General features: G+C 49.2%; 1 protein-coding gene across 4 annotated transcripts in view; it reads left to right on the top strand.

The window, feature by feature from the left end:
* Positions 1-23,572, top strand: part of GALNT18 (polypeptide N-acetylgalactosaminyltransferase 18) — a 337,221-nt gene that overhangs the window by 299,845 nt on the left and 13,804 nt on the right. For 2 of the 4 annotated variants that reach the window (XM_068556029.1, XM_068556028.1), the window contains exon 10: positions 22,253-22,417. In XM_068556029.1, coding sequence (XP_068412130.1) covers positions 22,253-22,417 — 165 coding nt within the window. Of the gene's footprint in view, positions 1-4,169; positions 4,226-22,252; positions 22,418-22,886; positions 22,954-23,572 lie in introns of those variants that run through there. The other 2 variants (XM_068556030.1, XM_068556031.1) reach the window with 2 other exon arrangements.

Below are 23,572 nucleotides of genomic sequence, written 5' to 3'. Positions count from 1 at the left end.
CACAGCACAATCTACTGGCCAAGACGGGGCTAGGAAGGATGCCTGTATTTTGTGTTCCATTTTCTCCTCCAGTTTCATTCATTCATTCATCAAACACATGCTAGGTTGTCTTTCAGGAAGTCCTCATATTTTGGAAAGTTTCATTTCCCTTGAAGAACAAATTTGGTCTAGTGATAGAGTGGCATTGTAGAGCAACTTATAGTGGGGCCCAAAGACATCAGAGACCCAAAGGCAGCTTGGACGAGGAAGAGGGGCGGGGTTCACATCTGTGTTTCAACCTTTGAGAGATTCTGCTTAAACGTTGTTTAAAAAGTTCACTCTGATAGCATTGTGGTATTCCCGGGTCTCAGAGAAGGCCTTGGGTAGGAGAAAGCCTAGTGTAACTAATCAAATTAGTGAGGTGAAGTTGCTGAAGCATTGCTAATTGGTTAATGAGTAAACGTAACCATTTTATTTAAATTAGCAGCAAATTTCAAGCAATCCTCAAAATAACTGAGAATATTAGCCCTAATTAGTGTAACAGCCTGGAAAATTTCTTCTGCTGGGAAAAATGCAACAATGGGGTCTCCCCACAGGCTCTGTTTATTCAATTGATCACTCATTCACTCACTCATTCCTTCATTTGCTCATTCAACAAACATGCATTGAGTATTATGTTAGGCCAAGAACTGTGAGAGGCAGAGACAGCTTCACCCAGGTCCCTGACCTGGAAGAGCCCCGATCTAGAGAGGGAGTCGGACACTTAGAAATTACCGTTTATAGGGTGCAACCTACGGCCCCAAGCCACTTTCTCATTAGGCCATCAGAGGAGAAACGGGACAAGAAAAGGTCTGGAGACCTCTCCCATTCTTTCTGCCTGAATCTTCTAGACTGTAAAAGACACAGGGGGAAAAAAGTGCTTTTTCCACAGGAAGGTAAATTTTTGGCTGTAGAAGAAGGAAGATGAAAGGAACTTAAATTCCTTCTAAAGTTTTTGAAATACTGAAGCTGCCACGTTTATGCTTCAGGAAGTGCTTTTTGACTCAAGGTATAAACATTAGAATTGAGTTGAAAGAAGTCTTCTATTTACCCCGGAGATGAAGTCCCTGTTAGATCAGGCAATGTGTTTAAGAGAAGTGTGGAATGGTAGATGGAATTTGTTGCCTTTGCTTTTTGGAATTTCTAGAATTTCTTCATTTTTTTCTCACTTGGCTCTCCATGCATATACACACACATGCAGAGAGAGAGAGAGAGAGAAATGAGTGAGAAAACTAGCTTATTTCTCTGTCTGCTAATCACTCTCTAGAAACTGCCATCCCCACGTGGGGTCATGATAAAGCCATCACCCCTGGCCTGGTTGGCAATGCTCCCAAGGCCAATGCATGCGGCATTAGAGGCCCTTCATGGACTGTGCTTGCACCCCCAGAACTTTCAAGTAACATCTGAGAGACAGTTGAAAAAGTTTTACTTTGTGGGACAAGAATTTAAATCGCCAGCCACTTCTCTGCGACCTTTGGCAGACTTCTTCACTTCTCTGTGATTTTTATCTATAAAGAAATGAGAATGCCAGGCACCAAGTGGTTGTGAGGTTTTGAAAAACTTCCCTGAGTTTGTTTCTTGGATCCTCATGTGTGGTCTTATTGCCCAGGCATCAGCTGAGGACTGTTAGTTTAGGGCCCTGACTGGATTACGGTCTTGGGGGAGCCTTACCCTGCCCTGAAGCTCTGGCTGGCCACCTCCAGCTCTGCATTATTCGGGAACTAATCCAAATAGGATTATTTGGATCTCTTCATTTTCTTAATACATCCTCTGCATTTAATATTTTATTTTATATTTCTTAGAGCTTCCGAATGCTAATTTGATGATTTTTTTTTTGTAATTCTATAAATTGTTAATTCTTCCACTAAAGTAGAGATTGACTACGGTAAGATACAGAGCAAAATAGTCCCTTGTCTCTGACCCAAGAATCTTGTATTTTCTACCAGCATCTGTTAGGTTAGCGTTTTAGTAGGGTGAAGTCTCAGGTCCTTCACAATTCTTTATTTTAAATTGAAGTATAGTTGCTGTACAATATTATATGTTACAGGTGTACAATATAGCAATTCACAATTTTTAAAGGTTATACTTCATTTATAGTTATTATAAAATATTGGTTATATTCCCCATGTTGTACAATATATGCCTGTAGCTTCTTTTATGCCTAATAGTTTATACTTCTTAATCTCCTACCCCTATATTGCCCCTTCCCCCATCCCTCTCCCCACTGGTAACCACTAGTTTGTTCTTTATATCTGTGAGTCTGTTTCTTTATGTTATATTCACTAGTTTGTATTATTTTTTTAGATTCCACCTATAAGTGATAGCACACAGTACTTGTCTTTGTCTGACTTATCTCAGCATAATACCCTGCAGGTCCATCCATGTTGCTGCAAATGGCAAAATTTCATTCTTTTTTATGGTTGAGTAATATTCCATTGTGTGTGTGTGTGTGTGTGTGTGTGTGTATAATGTTTGTGTATAAAATATATATATTATATACATATGTTTGTGTGTGTATGTGTATATATATATATATATGCCGCATCTTCTTTATCCATTCATCTGTTGATGGGCACGTACATTGCTTCCATATCTTGGCAATTGTAAATAGTGCTGTTATGAACATTGTGGTGTGTTCTATCTTTTCTAATTAGTGTTTTTACTTTTACTTTTTTGATAAATAACCTGAAAGCGGAATCGCTGGGTCATATGGTGGGTCTCTATTTATTAGTCTCTGAGCTGTAGCCTCACACGTTTCCAGGGGCCACCATTGCTGTGGGATACAGAGTGAGTGGGGCCTCTGGGGTGATGCAGCGTCTAGCCCTGGGACGCCCTGCTTCTTGCACATCCTCTGGACAGCCATCCCTCAGCTCCTCCCCTCGGCCCTCTCACTTTCGCAGTGCAGGCTGCTTGTTTGAGGGGGTAGCTTTTGCTCCAGAGGGCCCCGGGCAGTGATTGATGCCCTCACAAGCTTGGGGTCAGGGGAGGCTGGGATCTAGGCTCAGTTCTGCCCATAGCACATGTGTGATTGCAGCCAGTGACTCAGTCTTTCTAACTCCAGTTATAATCCATGAATTGGGGCTTCACTAAATTATTATGAGGGCTCTGATGGCCCATATGTGACAACACCTAGCCCAGTGCCTAGAACATGATGTTCGGTGTGATTGTGTCACACTCGAGGGCAGCCTCTCCACGGGTGCAGAAGGGGAGCACTCAGGGCAGGAAGAGCAGGCTGACCGGCAGTGCTGCTTTCTCTCTCAGCACCGCCTCCCTTAGATCTGGCTCCTCCACAGGGCATGGCCCAGGTGACCATCACAGGGCTCCGTCTCCATCACAGACACCCACTGGGCCTGCCCGTGAGTATCTGCCTGGAGCTGGTCTCACCCTGCTTTAGGAAAGTACCCCATTGCCATTTCCCTCTCAGTAGTTGCACACCGAGCAGAGCCGTGGCCCTGACACGTCAGCTCAGCCCGGGACACAGGCACACAAGGTGTCCGTGCTGCAGTGGTGACCTCCTCTTTCCCCAAGCGATGCCGAACCCTGGGCTGCTCCCGTAGCTCCAGTGCTAAAAAAAAAAAAACCGGGAGCCCACTTTGATTTGTTATTCACTCCACACGATATGTTCCTCACTTCGTGTCCAAACTCCACAACCAGTGTTGAAAACAGTGAGTTTTGTGTGACTTTTATTAAGCTCCCACAGGCTGGGAAGGAGCGGTCATTAGTGGCCCCGCAGTGGGCCAGCGATGAGGAAACCGGTTCCAGCTCACGACCCAGACAGAGGCTGAGCTTCCCAGCACTCACCTGCCGTTCTTGGAGAGCTTTGCCTCTCAGGCCTCGGGCCTTAGGGATGGGTCACTGAGCCAGCATCCAAGGAGCTGAATTTGGAACCCCACTTGGCTTTGTGGTCTCTTACAAGTCACTTCACCTCCCTGAGCCTCAGCTTCCTGATCAGGAAAGCGGGGGTGGGTGCTGAGATTTAAATCAAGTAACAAACTCCTGTGTGCCTGGCACCAAGCCTGGCACGGAACGGGGCTCAGTAACGTTGGCTTCTTATTCTAATTAGGGCAATCTCTCAACAGTTTTGGGGAGGTTGCTAGGCTGCCTAAAGATAATGCTAACGACAGCTTACATTTATTGTTTACTGTTTCTAGGCATTTTTCTGAATGCTTTGTGTGTATAATCTCCGTTAAAACCCTCAAGAGCCCTGGGAAGTAGGTACTGCTATTACCCCATTTGTACAGGGGAGAAACTGCTCACATAATTACCAAGAGGTAGCACCTGGCTTGAAACCCTGGTTGCCTAACTGGGAACCCACGCTCCGAGCCGTGACTCAGGACTGCCTCCCTGGTTTCATTAGATATGTGGCCTCCACTCTCAGGAAGTTCTCTGGACAGAGACAGGACAATAAGCCCCCACTGTGTGGTGTGATGAAGGCTTGGCACCGAAGAGATGTTCAGGGCACACTTGCTGGATGAATAAAGGTTGCGGTGAGAATACAGGGAGGGAGTAGCCAATCTAGCCAACCACCAGGCATGTTCTTCTTCTTGGGATCTAAAGGAAAACCGAGTTTAATTTGCAGTTTCCTCCCTGAGAGGACTTACGGCAGGGTCCAGAGACTGGGCTGAAGGAGAACTGCAAATACTACCCAGTCGACTCTGTCCTTCCCACCCACCGTGGGCCAGGCCACGGAACACAGGCGAGTCAGCTCTCTTGACTCATGAGGGCTCTCTGCGCGTGCCCTTGCCTGTGGAGCTCCTGCTTTGCCCTGAGGAACTGGGACGACCCTCTCCCCGTAGGATGCGGACCCCGAGGATGCTTCAACTGTACTGTGCCATTTTATATAAGGGACTTGAGCATCCGTGGATTTTGGTATCCGCGGGGGTCCTGGAACCAATTCCCCACAGATACTGAGGGATACCTGTCTGTATGAATGTAATTGTCATCACAGTTGATGGATATATACGTGAATTGGTGTACTTGTTAGTGGTCTCTCTCCACCACTACATCGTAAGCTCCTTGAGGGCAGGCACTTTGCTTTGTTCTCCAGTGTATCCCTGGTGCCGAGCACACTGCCTAGCGCAGAGTAGGGTTCAGTGCACCTCTGATTAGCAAATGGATGTGTTGTTCATAAAGACTTTTTAGTGAATGAAGGTAGTCTTCATAACACGACCTCCTAGCAGCCTGCCCAGACACACTGGCCTTGCCGCTTACCAGCCTTAACCCAGAAGCCTGACCCTTCATCTGTAAACTGGAGTTAAACTCACCTATCTGATAGACTCTATCAGATAGAGGTTTTGTGAGGGTTAAGTGGAGAAATACATAGGATGCTCTCCTCTATGCATGGCACACAGTCCATCCTCAATTAATACATCATCATTGCTGTTACTTTTATTGGTAGTATGAGTTATTATTAGTCAAGATAGGCTCTGGCAGGATCTGTACTTCTTCTTTTAGACCTAGTATCTTTTCATGGAGACCCAGGGATGGGAGCTTGAGAGATGTGCCCTCCCCCACTGGGATGGAAGCCAGATCCTTGTCACTTTTCTCGATGAGGACCAGTTGCTATGGGTACAGGTTGGACAGGAGCGGGGGCTTCTCCTGCCACCAACTCTTGCTGACACACAGAGCTGGCCTGCCTTTCCGTGTGACCCCAGCCCCATGCAAGAGAGACTCTCAGACCCTAAGGGTTGTCCTATTGGCAGGGCTGTACTAACACCCTCCCCGCCCCGCCCCCGGAGCTTTCTGTAACTCACTCCCCCACTCGAGCTGGTTTTGCACAACTGCATCCAGGAGAGCCCGGGATGAGAACAGCAAGCCAATGACAGAATGTAAGTCACAAGCATCTCATCTCAGGAGAGAGACTGCTCCTGAACAGACAGGTACAGTTCCCCACCTGTCCAAAGACACTCCCTCTTTCTTTCATCCATTTGGAGCAGGAAGTGGGGAGGTTTCCCCAGAGCCTATATGAGTGCTCTGCAGCCCTTTGCACAAAGCGCCAGCCATTAAGAAGTGGGCCGCTCCTTGCTGCTGTTTCTAAGGAGGGTGTCAGTGGCATTTCGGGTAGGGCAGTTCTTCATCCTGTGGGACCATCCTACTCACTGCAGGATGTTTAGCATCCCCGGATCCTGACCACCATCAACGCTGATGTGGAACCAAAGCATCCCCCGCACATTTCCAAAGGTCCCCTGGAGGAGGTGTTACCAGCCCTAGCTAAGAGTGTGACAAAGAAGGAGTTTAAGAAATAGGCTTGGGACTTCCCTGGTGGCACAGTGGTTAAGAATCTGCCTGCCAATGCAGGGGACAGGGGTTCGAGCCCTGGTCCGGGAAGATCCCACATGCCGTGGAGCAATTAATCCCGTCGTGCACCACAACTACTGAGCCTGCGCTCTAGAGCCCACGAGCCACAGCTACTGAGCCCGCGTGCCACAACTACTGAAGCCCGCGTGCCTAGAGCCCGTGCTCCACAACAAGAGAGGCCACTGCAGTGAGAAGCCCGTGCACCACAACGAAGAGTAGCCCCCGCTCGCCACAACTAGAGAAAGCCCGCATGCAGCAACGAAGGCCCAATGCAGCCAAAAATAAATAAATAAATTTATTTTTTTTTAAAAAGAAAGAAAATATCTAAAAAAAAAAAAAAAAAGAAATAGGCTTGGGGATTTGGGAATGGCTGGTGGCATCGAGTGGGGATGTCTGAATTGTGTTTATATCAGGGAAGCTTAAGGATATGCTTGTCTATTTCAAGAAAGTGCCTAAGTAGACGTGTTCAGAATATATCATGGGCCGAAATGGATTCTTATATTTGATTTTCCCAGCTAACTCCATTGTCACTACACTGCCTTTGTCCCAGCTGCTTTTCCTGAAATCTATTCATTGCTGCATGTTAGTCCTGCCAGCGTCGAGTTTAAGTGGAATCCTTGAGGTTAGCACTGTGTTAATATACTGGGAATTTCAGCAGAGCTGGGCTCTCTAAATCAATCACCAAAACAGCTTTTTTTTTTTTTTTTTTTTTTTTCTTGCTCAAAAATACACTACGAAATGCAGGAACATGTGTGGGAGTGGAGGTTGACTTGGGTGAAGGACACACTTAAAAGGAAAATTTCATAACTCTTTTTTCTGCAGAAAAAAGGTCTTAATTCTTGTAGAACTGGGCTACAGAACACATTTATGTCTCTGCAGTATCTTTAGCTCCTCAGAACATCCTGGGCTACTAAGAAGTCACTCAGTAATGTTTGCCTGGGGCATTCTAGGTACTTAAATATGTGTTGGATACGGGAATGACTAAATTCATGGAAAATTTAAGCCTTTTAAGTGATGATCATGATATGGACTGATCAGTATTTACCTTCTCAACCCCCCTGGGGGTTTCTAGGGTGTCAGGGTTCACCCTGGCACCTACCCCTGGAAAGTGAGGACAGCTGATGCCATGGGAGCATTTTATCGCCCATGATGTAAAAGCCAGGAGCTTGTGATGGGTCTAACTTGCCCACTTCTGTGATTTTTCTTGGAGTTACAGAAAGCTCCACCTCCAGGGAATGGGTGTGGAGAAGGTGTATGAGGCTGCAGAGGTGGGGTTTACAGGGTGTCGAAGGCAAAAAGGATGAGGAATTAAAGACTTGAAGGTGCTGGCGAGGGGTTGACGGCAGGAATGTGAATATAGCCTTTCTAGGGACCTGGAGAGGCCAAGAGGGAGAGGAAGGCAGGAAAGGTTATTATTCCGAAGGTCTCAGTTAGCTTGATGAGCAGGCAGTTGGGAAGTAAGAGAGGGCATAATCGAGGTTAAGATTTCAGGGGTATAGCAGTTCGGGCACTGAGAGCTGGGGTCTGGAGGTGAATGGCCCTCCCTGGAATTGAGGCCATGGTGCAGGTTGGGTCATTCGTTGATTGAGACTCTGAAGTCTTGCTGGTGGGATGTAGAGGAAGCTGTGAGCCTGATGCCAAAGACCTTGATGGATGCAGTGGGCTGCCTGGTGAGAACAAAGTCGGCAGAGCGTGGTGGTGTCTAACGTCTGATGCTTAAAGAGGAGATGCTTTTATACCAGAATGTAGGAGCTGAGGGTGGAAGGAGTGCCGCAGGGAGAAGAGAGTGTCAGCTCCATCTCATGTCCCTGATGAGGGAATCAGCAGGTTCAAAAGCACGCAAGAGTGGCGGTATCCTCCAGGAAGAGCTATTTTGGAAGGGACAATGTGGGACTGCATCCTGCAGGCCGGTAAGCCTTGTAGTTGCCCAGCCTTGAGCCCAAAGAAAAAGCCCAGAGACAGCAACAGAGACATCAATGGTTCATTGGGCAGGGGGATCTTACGCAAAGTGTCCTGGAGCAACACCCCAGGGTGTGTAGCAAATGGTGAACAGGACATGGCAGCAGTCTTTGCTACTCAGAGGAGAAGGAGGCTACCATTTATAGGGCAAATTGATGTCAGGTCCGCTCATCAGTTTCCAGGGGTTAATTAAGCCCTACAATTAAGAGGATTGGATAGTCATGTGAGTGAAGCAGGGACTGGTCGAGCAGGGGATGTACAGAGAGCAAGAGAACAGCCATCTTTAAGGACCTAACCATACACGCAGGCAAAGGCCCTGTCTTTGAAAGACACTGGGATTTTGATAGGTGTTTTCAGAAGACTCAAGGTGAGGCTTAGGAGGGAGGCAAACAAGGGAAGATTAACCAGGAAAAGAAGCACAGAGCATATCAGGGGGTGAGAGAGGGTGAGAGAGCCCCATAAAGACAACACAGATTAAACCTTAGGTACACACTTAGGCCCCATGGGAACTGGGAGGGTGGGAGGAAAGGGATGGCAGAATCAAACTGGGGGAACCACCTCCCCTTTACTGCAGCCACTGCAGTCACCCTCGGTCCCCAGCTTCTGTGCTCAGGACAAAGCACCCACTCCCAAAGCTCTCTCCATCCCCACGGCAGCAGAACTCTGTCCCCATCACGTCACGCTGCTTTCAGTCCAGGATCAGCAGGGCTCCATGGAGCCTCTGCTCTGCCACAGAAAAGGGGTCAGAGTCCCAGCTGCCAAGGGGAAAAGAGGGCCAGGTCTTGGAGACCTTGAGAGGTCAGGGAAGCCTTCTGGAGGAGGCGCTGCGCCTGGACCTTAAAGAAAGAGTAGGATGGTGGAGCAAAAGCAGAGCAGCAAGAGGGCTTCAGGAGTGGGGCACAGGTGGAAAGGGGTGGAATCGAACCTTCCTTTCTTTCTTTAGTAAAGAGCAGTGTATCATAGTGGTCGAGAGCTGGGCTTTGGAGCCAGGTGACCCGAGTTCAGCTCCCAGCTCTGCCACTTGCTGTCTGTTCATTTACCTCTAATTCTGTTTTCTCACCTAAAAAAGGAGATGATAATACACCCACTTATGCCGGGTTATTTTGAGGATTAAATAAGTGTGTTAGTAAAACAGCATCCCTGACACACCTGTGAAATGAGCTACCTGGATCAGTACACTTTTGCCACATAGCAAACTACCCCAAGATTTAGTGGCTTAAGACACATCCATTTATTTAGCTCAAGATTCTGAGGGTCGACCATTTGGGCTGGACTGTGCTGGCCCTGTCTTCTGCTGGTCTCAGCTGGGCTCAATCAGGCAACTGTGGCCAACTGCTGGTCAGCTAGTTGAGTCAGCTTCTGGAGGTGAGCTGACTGTCAGCTGAAGTGAGGGAGCTTCTGGGCCCTGTGTGGGTCATCATGCCAGGCTGCTTCACATGATGGTGGTGACGGGTTTCTAAGAGCAGCAAGAAAGGGCAAGCGCAACCGCATGAGTGTTTTTCGGGTCTCTGCTTGCATCACGTTTGCTATGGAAATGTTGTCAGGGGTCAAAGAAGTTACACGGCCAAACGCAAACTCACCGGGCAGAGACATAGACTCCATCTTTGAAAGGAGGAGTAACAAAGTCACATTGCAAAGTGGTTCATGTGCAAGGATGGGGAAAATCTGTAACTATTTTTATAATATATCACAATGCCCTATTGTGTTCACTTTGTATTATTTCATTAATTCACTCATTCATTTGTTCATTCATTCATGCAAAAACAATTACTGAGTACCTATCTTGTGGGATGGCAAGAAGAGGAATCCCCAAAAGAATGGCCTCAGTTTCCTAGTCATAGTGCAATCCTTCTGGCATTGCTGTCCGAGGTCTGTGACATCCAGTAAAGACATGAGCTGGACTTTTTTTCCCAGTAAATCAGGTTATAGTCTTTCCAGAGAAGAGGGAGATGAAGTGGGGGATGGTGTTAGAGCAGGTGCAATAGAAAGATTTATATTTGCAAATTAAAATGAGATACCAGTATTTCATCCCCAGGAAGTCCATTTTTCTGGACTAACTTCTCCCTGCTGGATCTTAACCCACACGTTTTTATTACCGTGATCTTTCCTCCATCTTCCAGATCACTGAGGTTGCTGGTGAGTCCAGATCTCTATTGACCGCATGTTAAAAACTCTGTTACACACACACACACACACACACACACACACACACACACACACACACTCCCCTGGGAACGTTCTAAGATCTTCTCAATTCAGTGCAGGGTAACAGCTGTGATGTGCCAGCAAGGGACTAAGCCCCTCATTGCTCATGGGGGCCGGGTAAGAATTAGACTGTGTCCTGGGGGCAAATATTGAGAATCTTATCCTGGAGAGAGAATCCTATTCTATCCAAAATACTAATCTACAAAGCTACAAGGAGGGTGTTGTCCAAGGTACTGGTCCAGAACTAAGCAGAGCGAAGCTTAGAGGACCCTTAGACTAAGGAATATGAAACAGGCACCAGGGAGGGAGCCTGGATGGATGTCTGAGCTGGAGCTCAATGTCCCTGCAATAGTTTAGTAATGCATTCATTTAATCAACTAATATGTTTTGAGTATATGTTTCATACCAAGCACTGAGTTGGATAACAGAGACAATAGTTAGCAAGACAAGCACAGTCCCGGCCCTCAGGGATCTTGGAATCTGATGGGGAGAGACTGATGTTACAAGAGCACGACTAACGGCTAACGTTAACCAGAACAAAGTCCGTGTAGTCCCCCATCAACCCTACGCTGTGGGTACCATTATTATCTCTTGCTTTTACAGATGAATAAATTGAAAGAATGAATGGCCAAGTAAATTGTCTACAGTCACACAGCTAATGAATGATGAGACTGGGGACGTGAATCCAGACTCAGTCTTCCTTGAATCATTCTCCTTACCCTACCCCACTAGATCAAGTCCTCCTGGTATATATTTTGCAAGCCCCTTTTACTTGTCTTTAAGCGCACGCGTCACGTTTTGTGATTCTATTTGTGTGTGATTGTTTGGTGAGGGAGCGTGGCAAGATAGGTGTGTCAGCCAGTTCAGGCTTTGTTATGCTCCAGGAACAGATGACCTCAAAATCTGAGTGGCTTACAGTAACAAACATTTCTTGGTCTCGCTACATATCCAAGTCTTTCTTGACCTCATCTTCCTTTCGCAGTGCTTGTCAAAAACAGCCAACGGTAACAAAGGCGTGCTCTACATCGAAAGCACAAGCTCATTTGCCATGTTTTGTCTACCAACCTATTGCAGGCAACAGCTTTGCCAAATATTTCATCGCTGCATAAAAGAGATCACCGTCTTTCCAGCCTCCAGGGATGGTTCCTCACCACCCACTTTCTGGCCCCAAAGTCAGTGTCTCACATTCTAGGGTTTGGCACACACCCCCTCATCTAGAATCGATTTCTTTATCATTCAGCTTAGGCTGATGATCCCCAAATCTCAGGGACTTAAACCAAGAACTGCTTATTTCTTGTTCGTGCCACATGGTCATCACAGTTCAGCTGCAGCTCTGTGTCGCTTCACCTTTTCTGGGACCAGAGGAGAAGCTCCCCTCTGGGACGCTACCAGTCCAAAGGCAGAGAGCAAAAAGAGACATGGCAGATGTCACGATTGCTCTTAAAGCTTCTGATTGGAAATGACAACGCGTCTCTCCTACTGACGTTCCATTGGTTAAAGACACGTGGCCAGGTCTGACACTAATGATGCAGGGATGTGTCAGAGCTCAGTCTGGAGGGAAGCACAGGAGCGGCCTCACAGGACAGGGCAGTGAATCAATCTGTTAGAGACGTTAAGGAGCGTGCATTGACTGTCACAGGCAGATGCAGAGTTGGCAGACGTTGTGTTTTGAAAAGAGGAATGTCAGGGCACATTTTCCTAGGTGCACGTGATGCGCTCCATCTTAGCGGTTTGTCAGTGAGTAGATGGAGGTGGTGGTAGGTGAGCAGACACAGCTATAAAGAGTTTTGAGCAGCACCTTCCAAAATAGGGGCACACATGGCACCAGCAGGCAAATAGCAGGTGCGGGAGCTTTCCTGAAGATGGAGAATGTACAGATGAACAAGAGAACTGTATTTGTACTTGGACAACTGGACTTGATGGGAAGGAGTAACACCCGTCAACAACAACAACTAAAATAAATACAGGTAGTTTAAGCTAAAAACAAAGGGTTGGTGCTATTAGAGCAACCCTGGGGTGATTCATTTATAGACTCGAAGGGAGGGTTGCCTGGGGAAAGGCAGGAACAGGGCAGCTCGCAGCAGTACAAGTTCACAGATCTTCTCTAGACAGTTGGCCTAAATGTGTCTTAGCTATAGTACTGCCTCATCTCTGTGTCTCTCCGTTTCATGTTTTAAATTCCTGGGAGGGGGGAGCCTTCTCGGCCCCTTAACAGCCCTATTCTCGCCAATGGGCAGGTGGTAGAGTCACAGAACACAGACTACTGGGGGCCCAGCCCTGACCAGAGCCATTCTCAGAGGAGATGGGTCACCGTCAGACATTGCGGGCTCAGTCCTGCCTCTTCACAGCTGCCAGCCCCAGTCCCTGGCTCTGCCCCCCTCCCGCCTCGTTCTGATAGCACACATCCCACGCGCATCCTTCCTCTCCGTGACAACCCAGGTCTGCAGCCTCCAGGGCCTGACCCACCGCACTGGCCATCGCTATTGATGGGGCCTCCTCTGTGCTCCGGCCCTCGGCAGCCTGTTTCTGCCTGGAGTGGCCTTCATCTGCGGCCTCCATCCGTGTCAGAGGGCTCCGCTGGAGAGAGCTCCCCAGGCAGGCATCCGTGTCAGGTGTGGGGTGCAGGTTGAGAGCAGGGGGAATGAGGAAGGAACGGCAGCAGCAGAACCTGGATGGGAGGCTAAGGTCCAGGCCGGGGCGGTTGGCAAGCACTGCTCCCTCAAGACAGACACCAGAGGCTGCAGAAAATGAGGGGCTCAGCCAGCAACCCCAGTCCAGGGCACCTGTTCATTGTCTTATCCTGGACCAATGCTGATCTTACTTCCCCATAACTTGAGCTCCCTCTGCAGCTCTCAACTTCTCCACTTATACCCACATGATTGATAATGTTCAGATACTCAGCCCACTCCCAGGGACTTACTAGGGCTGTGTGAACCTCCAGGCTCACTAGCTTCTCACCCCCTGAAGAAAGCATACTGGCATGCAAATGAGTGAGATATTTCCTTATTGTGTAAAAAAAGAAGTCAGACATTCACAAACTTCAGTACTTTATTAATAAAACAAATGACTTGCTTTATTATAAGAAAGAATAAACCTTATACACACATGATATCTACATTCACCCTGTGCCTAAGGACCACTGGGCTATATGACTCCGTGATCCTTTTGCCTCATCCCCTTTGGTAATCTAGAAAGGTCTCCTGTATCTTCTGTATTAGCTAAGACTCTTGGTTGCAAGTCACAGAAACACAACTCAATCCAACTTAAATGCAAAAGAAATTTTATCATCTCATGTAACTGACAAATTCATGTCTGTTCTGGCTTCAGGCAGGGCTGGATCCAGGGGCTTCAATGATACTTTCGTTACTCTCTCCCTCTCTCTCTCACCACCATTTGACTCTGGTTCCTTTTATGTGTAAACTTTGTCTCTCCTGTCTAACAGGGGAAGAGGCTTCTGTGATTTACCTCAGGAAAAAAGGCAGCAGGTAACTCTGGACTTAGAGCCATCCAGCTTGACCCTACAAACAGGAAATCCAGGGGGGACTTTTATTGGCCCAGCCTGGGTCATATGCCTGTCCTGAAACCAACCCTGGGCCAAGGCAATGGGTTACTCTGATTGGCCAGCCTGTGGATCAGGCCTACCCATGTGACCAGGGTGAGGCAAGGTGCTGTTATAAGAAGGCAAATAAAACTCTCAGCATCAAGAATCCTTCCAAAAAAAAAAAAAAAAAAAATCCTGCAGCCGTCTTTTCTAGTTCGTCTCTGGTTTCTCACTGGTTTCCATGCAGAAGCCCAGGGTGACCCCTGTCACCTGGCTCTCTCCTGAAGCCGAGGGGCTCACAAGGACACACTGGGCCCAGGAGATACCAGCAAACACAGGAAGAGCAAAGAGCGCAAGGTGGGGGATTAGGATTGCTGATGGGGCTGGCTGGGCAGCACACAGCCCCATAGGTAGTGGTACAGAGGTGACACCTGTGCTGCAGGCACGAAGTCCGGAATGAAGCAGGAAAACACACAGACAGCTGGGAATCGAAGGCAGACTTTCTGAGCCTGGCAACCGTGCCCACACTGCTTCCCCCACTGCCTGGTTCAGGTGCACGGCGGGAGGACCTAGCTTAGCCTTTTCTATTCGGTCTTACGTTCAGAGACCACACCTCAGTCCAAAGCTCTACTCTTCTCCCAGCTGCCCTGCAGGCTCACAACTGAACTCTTCCAGACAGGCCTGCCGAGCGGCCTGAATCACCTCTAATCCCAGCTCACTTCCAAGCCCCTTGAATGTTGAATGTCTCAGAAGACTCTGAGAATCCCTCAGATGTGCTAGCAAGTGGAGGGCCCATTAATCTGAAGTCACAGCTCCCCACAGCCTACAGGGTGCTGTCCAGACTCTGCGGCCCCCAAGCTGCTTCCCCAGCCTCACCTCGCCACCCCGCGTCGGCACTCTCTTTTCCCAAATGGCAACGCAGTGCCGAGCCTCTGTGACTATGCTTATCCTGTTCCCTCTGCCAGAGGTCCCTTGTCCTGGTCAGTTATCTGGACAAACTGCTCTCTTCCTAAGCTGTTCTCAAAACTCGTCACTCACTGACCAGCTGCGGGTAGCGTTCATCACTCCAGCTCTGGCCCCCAGCACTTTACCTGCTCCTAGTCTGTGCTAAGCCTGGCCAGGAGGCTGTCCTCTCTGCCCTGTTCAGCATGGCTGTCTCCCCTCCAGGCTGAGAGCTCCCAAGGGAGGCCGTGCCTGGCCCCTCTCTGCTCCCCAGTGCCCGCCCAGGCCCACACCCTAGACGGCACCAAGGAGTGTTTGCTGAATTAAACTGAGTGGCCTGCTGTCTAGGGGCTGAGTGCCAGTTACAAACCTGGGGGTTTTGTGTGCTTAGCCTCACCTGTTGCCCCTCCCCAGGGAAATGGGCTCACAAGGGGAGGGGGTTTCTGAGCTAGGGACCTTGCTTTCCACAGTTTACAAATGTTTCCAAATGTTTCCATTCCCTATAGGTACCTGGTCCTGTGGTTAGTGAATGTAAGATCATTTTGGAAATGACTCCCCTTCGTTCCTGATTTAGCATCAGTGCCCTGCAGCCCTCAGCACGGTAACCTCTGTGTCGAGGGGTTAATGACCAGTAAGCAAACCCTTAAATCAACCCGCCCTGTCTGCAGCGGGGCCAGAAGCTCCTACTTGGTAAAGGGGACAAAGACCATTTCTAGCACACATTGCGGATGTCACAGTCACCAGGCAAAATTGAAATCTAAGAAAGCAAGGCTCTGTTCCTTCTCCCCCCCGGCCCCGCCATGCCCACACCCTGCCTGCTGTTTCCGTGAATCCTTACCCACAGGCCTACTGGCCAGGCAGAATCAGGGAGGGGAGCCCAGAGATGAGGGGCATTGAGGCAGGGCAGCTGGACCAGCTGCACCCCACACACACACACTGGGTCTCTTCTCGCCCTCCAGCCCTGCCTGCCTGTTCCTGCCCTGCGGTGCCTGTGGCCAGACTAGAGGCTTGATGAGCATTTTAACCCTCACAACTACATTCTACAGGTCAGGAAACTGAGTTGCTCCCAGCTAGGCAGTGAGGGTGGAGACTTGACTTGGAAGCCCACCAGACCAGACCACCCTTTTCCTAGACCAGCAGTTCTCAAATGTTCACATATATCAGACTTAATTGGAGGACTTGTGAAAACACAGATTCCTGAAGCCTACTCTCAGAGTTTCTGTTTCAGCAGGTTTGAGATTGGGCTTCAAAATGTGCTTTTCTAACAAGTTCCCAGATGATGCTGGGACCACACTTTGAAACTGTTGTCCTAAACAGTGGTGCGTCCTAATCTCTCGCCACCCTCCTCAGAGTCTTACAGACAATGCCCTGAAGATAGATCCCGCTTGTCCGCCACAATGAGAAGGAGGCTTGGAATCCAGGTTCTGTCCCTACGTTTCCTCCCTAGGCTGCCAGAGTCCCCTCGATACACCTACTTTTCCACCTTGGCTGCACACTGGAATCACCTGGGCTAAAACCCCAAGCCTAGGCTCTACCCCTAAGACTGTGATTTATAGTTTTTAAAGCTCCCCAGGTGATTCTAATATGCAGCCAAGGTGGTGAGCACCGCCTGAGTTTGATTGCATTTAGGGCTGTGTCCTTTTCACGCCCCTATCCTCCCCCATTTCATTTGCTCACAGGTCTTTCTTCTCTCCCAGTGCACACCCCCTCCTCCAGGAAGCCCACCCTTCAGGCCACAGGTTGGTTCTCCTTTCAGAGATCTTTGCCAACCCCCCCCCCATTCTGATACTTTGTAATCACCCCATTACAATTCAACCCCTAGACTGTCACTCCCCTGGTGTGACCCCCAACCCCACAGAGAGCTGGGCTCTTAATTCTTGGTTGGGCTATAACCGTCCTCCAGGGTACAGATCCCCTTTAAGTATCCAAAGAAATGACTGCAAAGACCCCACTTCACCCTGGGTCACTTTTCCCATGAAGGCACCCTGAGAATAGAGTTGTTTTCTCCCTGTTCCTGAACCTCTTGTAAAGAGTGTCCCCCTATGGCTCTCCCCCTTCCACCCCCTCACCACTCTCCAGGCTAAGGAAGGTTTGAGCCAAATACCACCACTGCCGCCCCATCTCCTGACGAGAGAGTGTCTCTGTCTCCAAGATACCTCATTTTTCAAGGGCACTTACTCAATAGGCCGGCAGTGTTGCCAAGGAAACGTCGCTTAATGGAAGAAATAAAGCCGCTCAAAATCCACATGCCATTGTTTGGAAGAGAGCCGGTACTTCTGTTGTACCTTGAAAATGTATTATTAAGTAATCTAACCAACCCCATTCAGCTCCACGTTCCTGATTTGCTGGGAGGCCCTCTCCACCACCCCCCTCCCCCTGCCCAGCCTATGATTCCCTGGGGAGGGCTCCAGAATTTCCATAGCAGCTAAGGTATGGTGAAGTAGGTATGTGAGTCTGGACAGAAGAGGAGATTGAATGATTGGAACATATGTAAATTGGCCGTATTAAAGAATGCAAGGAACTAGGGGCCTGGAGGCGGTTGGAGAAAGGAAGTTAAAGCTATTCACCAAATGTTCACAAATTCCAGTTGGTAGCGTTTAAGCTGATGAAGATTTACTAGGCATTAATGTCCTCCTCCTGAGTGAAGCCCTCATGGTTGACAGCAGTGGTTTTCAAACTTTTTTGTGAATTCTTCATAACATTTTGTTCAAGTCAACTGTTATGTGAAGGCCAGATAAAAGAAAGAAAGCCCAGGTTGGGCTGGGAGAGGGGCCCTAGAACCCCAGCCACCAGGCTGTCCTCCCAGACCTGACTCCCCTCAGGAGCCCATGAGACCCCTTCTTGGAGTCTGCGGGACTCAGGGTGAACAATCTGGTGGAAATGACCTGGCAGTTCCCTTGCTGGTTCCGAGGGATGAGGCCCTTGGGGAGCCTCACTCCTGTGCCTGAGCCGAGGGTTGGGACTCGGGGGAGGTGGTGCCCCAGCTCCAGCCCAGGCTGAGGGGAGGCCCATCTGGGCTGCTCCACCCGGGGAGCGGGATGAAGGCCCTGAACTGCCAAGATCTCAGCCTTCCCTGGAAACTCCCCCTAGTCAGGGAGGGGAGAGAGCAGCCATCTGCCTGTGCACCTGGCAAGGTCTTCAAAACTTTCTTAGCCTCGGTTTCCTCATCCTTACAGGTGAAGGTGACCGCAGGTGTGGAAGGTACCTGGGCATACAGGTGTACAAAACTATGTTGGCTTTCTTCCCACCCTTCTCTTCCTGCGGTGTTTCTCCCCCCAGCAGCCGTTTCTGGCAGGGAGGTAATATTTCACACAGTGAGGGCTGGAGCCTGTAGAAGGCTGTACTCAGCCTCTGACAGGGGCAGGTCCCGCCTCCAAGCCTGCCACGTAGAGGAGGGAGGCTGAGCACACCTGGCAGGGCGCCCAACCGCATCCTAGAGGGTGGGGGCCCCCGCTTGCCTGGGAAATGAGGTAACAGAGCAAGCCGAACCTGCAGCCCTGGGGGTCTTTGCCTGGCTTTCGTTCCGTGGCCCTGAAGGCAGGAGTGTGCACCCGGGGGCGCTCCAGGCTCCCTGGCTGGCTGTCCAGCTCAGCTATTAGTCCTTACTCCTGACCCCGGCCTGAGGGAGAGGAAAATGCCCCTGGCGTGAGACCCGAGATACCCATGTGTTTGTCCTTTTCCCTTGTTGGTGATTTTTCTCTTTCAACCAAAAATGTCTCCAGACATTGCCAAATATCCTCTGGTTGGCAAAGCCAGCTCCACCTCCCCTCCATGGTGAACCAAAATTCTAAGTCATTTCTTGTTAAACCTCCAGGTTCCCTGTTGCTCAGAAAACATAGCTGGGCCTGCTGGGCCTGCAGGCACTAAAAGTGGGGTGTCTTGTACTGTTTCCCTCTTTTGTGTTCAGGCCATTTACTGATTCAGTCCACTGCTGGCTGGGCTTCTGAGGTGTCCAGGTAACAACTTCAGAGAATCCTCTTTGCTGAATCTCCCTGTGATCTGACCAGCTTCGTGGTTACCCCACTCAAGATGCGCTCTGTTGTTTGCCTTTTAAATAACAAACAACTGTCTGTCCTTATTATGATTTTCGCAGACTCTGGGGCAATAAACAGCTCTGATGACAGCTGTACCAGATAGTAAGTAAGTGCACACGTGTCTCTCAGAGCATCTCCCCGAAGCATTTCAGAACAGTTAAGTGGGTAAAACTGATTTCAGCTATTACCTAGGCGGCCACTTGTGTCTGTGGAGCCCGCCCTGGAGATGAGAGGCAGGCCCTGATGACAGGGATGAAGGAAAGGGTGGCAGTGACTGGCTTCCTGGCTGTCCTTGTCTGGCAGCCCACACTCTGGAGCTTCAGGAGATCCGGGTCCTGGCCTACCAGGTGCCTAAGAGCTACACCGTCCTGAGGAGAGAGCATGGTGCATTCAACCCAAGGACATATAAACAGCTGTGCATCTTTGCAGAGAGGCTCAGGTGGCAGGCCCATGCTTCTGCACATTGAGGGAAGGCTTTCTGCAGGTGGTGAGTTTTTATATCTATTTTCGAAGTAGCAAGAGTCGGGGTAAGCGAGTGGAGGAAGCAGGGACAGTTCCCATATCAGTGTGATTAGGACCATTATTTCCTGATATGTTAGTTTCCCCAACTTGGCTGTTAGATCATCCAGGACAGGGAAACATGGCTTTCTCACCCTCAGGACCCAACAGAGATTACTTGTTGTTGGATGGTTGGATGGATGGATGAGATGCCCACCTGCATCTATTTAATTTCCAAAATCCTACGTGTCATCAAATTTTCCCTCAGTGCCAATAAACTGGAAGCCACAGCAGGTCATCAGCTTTCCTTGGTGGTGAACTAAAAACCCAGGTCACACAATGGACAGTCTCAGGATTCTGATGAGAAGCCCACCTCGTACCCAATTTAGGTGATGGATAGGTTCTCCTTGCCTCTGTGTTCTGGTCACATTTCCACATTGAAGCCAGGCATTGTACATTTGGCCTCTGCTCAGAACTTTGGTCACTATGATACTTCACCTCTTTTAAGGGAAGAATCAGCCACCTTGGTAGTTTTGATGTCCATTTCCGTGGATTCACCAAACCTGATCACTTGTAAGGTTACCTTGGAGAGCAGATCCTAGCTGCAGTGAGTGTCTTCCATTTGTCTTTCCATCCTTTTTCTTCTACTTTGCAAAGCTGACTTTATGGAATGTTTCCATGGGCTCCTGTGTTGTCTGAGTTCCATCTGGGTTCTGCCAATGGGCCGACCCAGCAGAAGAATGGAGTGGGGAAGGGAGGGTGATGTTGGGGTGTTTATTAGCCACCACTCACCATCACCCCCAAACGTCTCCCTCTCTGAACGCTTCTCAGAAGTCTCTCTACGTAACTTTTCTCTTACAGGTTCTGGTACCAGCTCTCTCCTCTCATCCCTTTGGGCCTGGTGGTGGCAACAGCTCCATGTTACTATCCCAAGGAACTATACTATCCCCATGGCTCCCTTACCCTATACCCACACTATTGAGACTGTGCCTTTATTACACCCTCCTTGGATCCCCCTACCTTGAGTGTGCCATTTGTTTCCTATTGGGGCCTTGAGTGATACACTGGCCTGAAGTCCTTCTTACGTCTGAAGGGTGACCCTGCCTGCCTCTCCACCCCTTCCCTGGACTTCCGAGGGTCAAAGAGAATACGCCCCCGAAGGACCGCCCTTACTTACCCTCCTCGCTGGCACTGCCCTTCTTATACTACACAGTCCATTTTATGCCCTGCACCATGCTTTTAAAGTCCTTGTCAACCATCCTCTTTTACTAAAGCAAGAAATACTTCCTTTTACCATTTGAAATTAATCAAAAATATTTACCAGTGAGAATTTTTGTATAGATCAAGATAACAAGAGGGCCTACCCTGAATTCTAATCTAAAGCAGAGAAGTGTGGTATCTTGATTGGCCCATGCGGCCTAATCGTAGGTGGGGCTGTTAATTTCTTTAGTAATAGAGGACAAGAGCTCACAGACCCTGTGACTGCCGACTCAGAGCCCTTGTTGGGAACCACTGCCTGAGGCTGGGGGAAGTGACTGAAAACTTTGAAGGCCAAGGGTCACATGACCTTCCTCTAGACCAGAGCCAGCCCTGATCTTTGTAAACAAAGTCATTCATTTGTACTGTCTATGGTTGTGTTTGCACTACAACTGCAGAGTTAATTTTCCAGACTGTCTGGCCCTCTGTGCATAAAAAAGGTTAAAACAGCAGCCTGACTGCTCTCCTTTGAAAGGCCTGGTTGGCCCTTGACTGGCATCTTGGAACTTGGATTGCAGGAAGGTTCCCACCATTCCCACAGATGGTAAGAGTGGCTCACTGTGCCCACACTGATTGTACAAAGAATATGGTTTATGCTGAACACCTGCCTTCCTTCTGGAAGTCTGGGATTTCAGTATATAAAAAGCCTGGGTGCTGAGCCTCTAAGAGCTTCCCTGGTAGATAACCCTTCACAAGCATTATCTCAACCCCTTCCTGCTTGTGAAGGGCCATTCTCTGTGACTGCTGGGAGAGGACCCTTGGAAGCTTGTGCCTGGTTTCCTCCAGACTTTGCCCCACGTGCCTTTTCCCCTTGCTGATTTGATTTGTACCCTTTCCTGTAATAAATCATAGCTATGGTGCAACCAAACGCTGAGTCTCCTGAGTCCTAGTGAATCATCGAACCTGGGGGTGGTCTGGGGGGCCACCCAACACACTGCAAAACCCCAAAGGTTTGCCACCTGGCCCTTTAAGAAGAAGTTTGCCAACTCCTGTTCTATACAGTCTTAGGACAGATGGAAATTACCTATTACATATCCACCATGCCACAAGACTCAGAGCTCCCTAAGGTGTGGCCCGTGTCTTTTGCTCTTTAGCTACCAGCCAAGCACAGCATCTTATACAAAATACTTATGGAGGGAGGAAGTCAGCAAGCCTGCAAATAATGGATTCAGGCAGTGTTTTTTTAAACTGTGGGTGGTGAAATCAAGTTAAAAGGTTATGGCCAATGTTTTTCAATGAAAGAATAGAATAGAAAATTGAGTACGCTGCATATAGTAAGGCTAAGTTTGATTTCTTGAAAATTTTGTTTCAGTTGTACGTGCGGACCAGACACTGAACCGAATCATCATGTAAAACGGTCTCTTCTTGTCCGTTGCAGTGGAAAATCATTTGAAGGCCACTGAATTGTGGTCTCTTTGCCAGCTGCCTGGGTAGATGTCCTACAAACCCTCCCCATCTCTTGGGTCATTAGCGTTTGACCTCGTTCTCCCCTTGTCCCCAGAACGTGTACTACACGAGCAGTCAGCAGATCCAAGTGGGCATCCTGAGCCCCACGGTTGACGACGACGACAACCGGTGCCTGGTGGACGTCAACAGCCGGCCGCGGCTCATCGAATGCAGCTATGCCAAAGCCAAGAGGCTGAAGCTCCACTGGCAGTTCTCGCAGGTAGCAGCCCCACCCGGAGGAGCAGCAGCTAGAGAGACGGGGGGGAATGGGAGGGATGGAGGAGGAGAGGGACCAGTTCTCGGGGTTTAGTGAGCATCTACTACGTGCCAGGTGTTTGGTATATGTTAGCTCATTGACTCGTTGATACTGGCTCTGAGGGAGGTTATTATTATTGTTGTTGTTGTTGTTTTAGTGGCATTTTATTTAACTTTTATTTTATTTTATTTTTTTTATTTATTTATGGCTGTGTTGGGGCTTCGTTTCTGTGCGAGGGCTTTCTCCAGTTGCGGCAAGCGGGGGCCACTCTTCATCGCGGTGCGCGGGCCTCTCACCGTCACGGCCTCTCCCGTTGAGGAGCACAGGCTCCAGACGCGCAGGCTCAGCAATTGTGGCTCACGGGCCCATTTGCTCCGTGGCGTGTGGGATCTTCCCAGAGCAGGGCTCGAACCCGTGTCCCCTGCATTGGCAGGCGGATTCTCAACCACTGCGCCACCAGGGGAGCCCTAACTTTTAGATATAAGGAAACAGCCTCAGAGGTGAGAGTCCCCTGCCTGAAGTCACACAGTGAGGGGCAGGGCTGGGATTTTAAACTCGGATCTCTGACTTTAAACCTCACATTTCTTCTGCACAAGCCCCTTCTCACAAGCGCAGCCCCAGTCTCTCAGGTATAGACAGTGCTGGGTCGTCTCTGGTCTGTGAGCCGCTCTGCCTTCCTCCTCATTCTGTAGGGAATGAGGTTTTCTCAAAGGGCAGTGTCTGGGAGCCGTTTTGTGAAGGGCAGTCCACACACTGGTGACCATGAAACATTCCTTTATTAAGTTTCCATCAATTCTGAGGACCATATTTATCTTCCTGCTCTGCATTGGCCTAGTTATAAAATGATGCCCCGGGATCAAGACGCCAGCTGGAGATGGCCCGCAGTGACCGAGCTTTGAAAAAAACCAGGGCCTTGGCCCAGAGGCCTCCAGCCCCTAAGGAATCTGCTAAATTAGGATCCGTTTCTGCCCACAGATAGGGACGCCCCCCTCCCAGGCAGGGCAGGGAAAGCACTCAGAACAGGAAGTGACGGAGCCCGTGGGGTTTTAAGGCATCAGGACTGCTGGGGGCTGCACATGGTGGATGCTCTGGGGAAGTCAGGAACAGAGTGTCTACATT

Source organism: Eschrichtius robustus, chromosome 11, assembly GCF_028021215.1.
Source record: "Eschrichtius robustus isolate mEscRob2 chromosome 11, mEscRob2.pri, whole genome shotgun sequence".
In the NCBI taxonomy this organism is placed as follows: domain Eukaryota; kingdom Metazoa; phylum Chordata; class Mammalia; order Artiodactyla; family Eschrichtiidae; genus Eschrichtius; species Eschrichtius robustus.
Note: the sequence above shows the minus strand (reverse complement) of the source record. Positions and strands in the feature narration are given on the sequence as shown.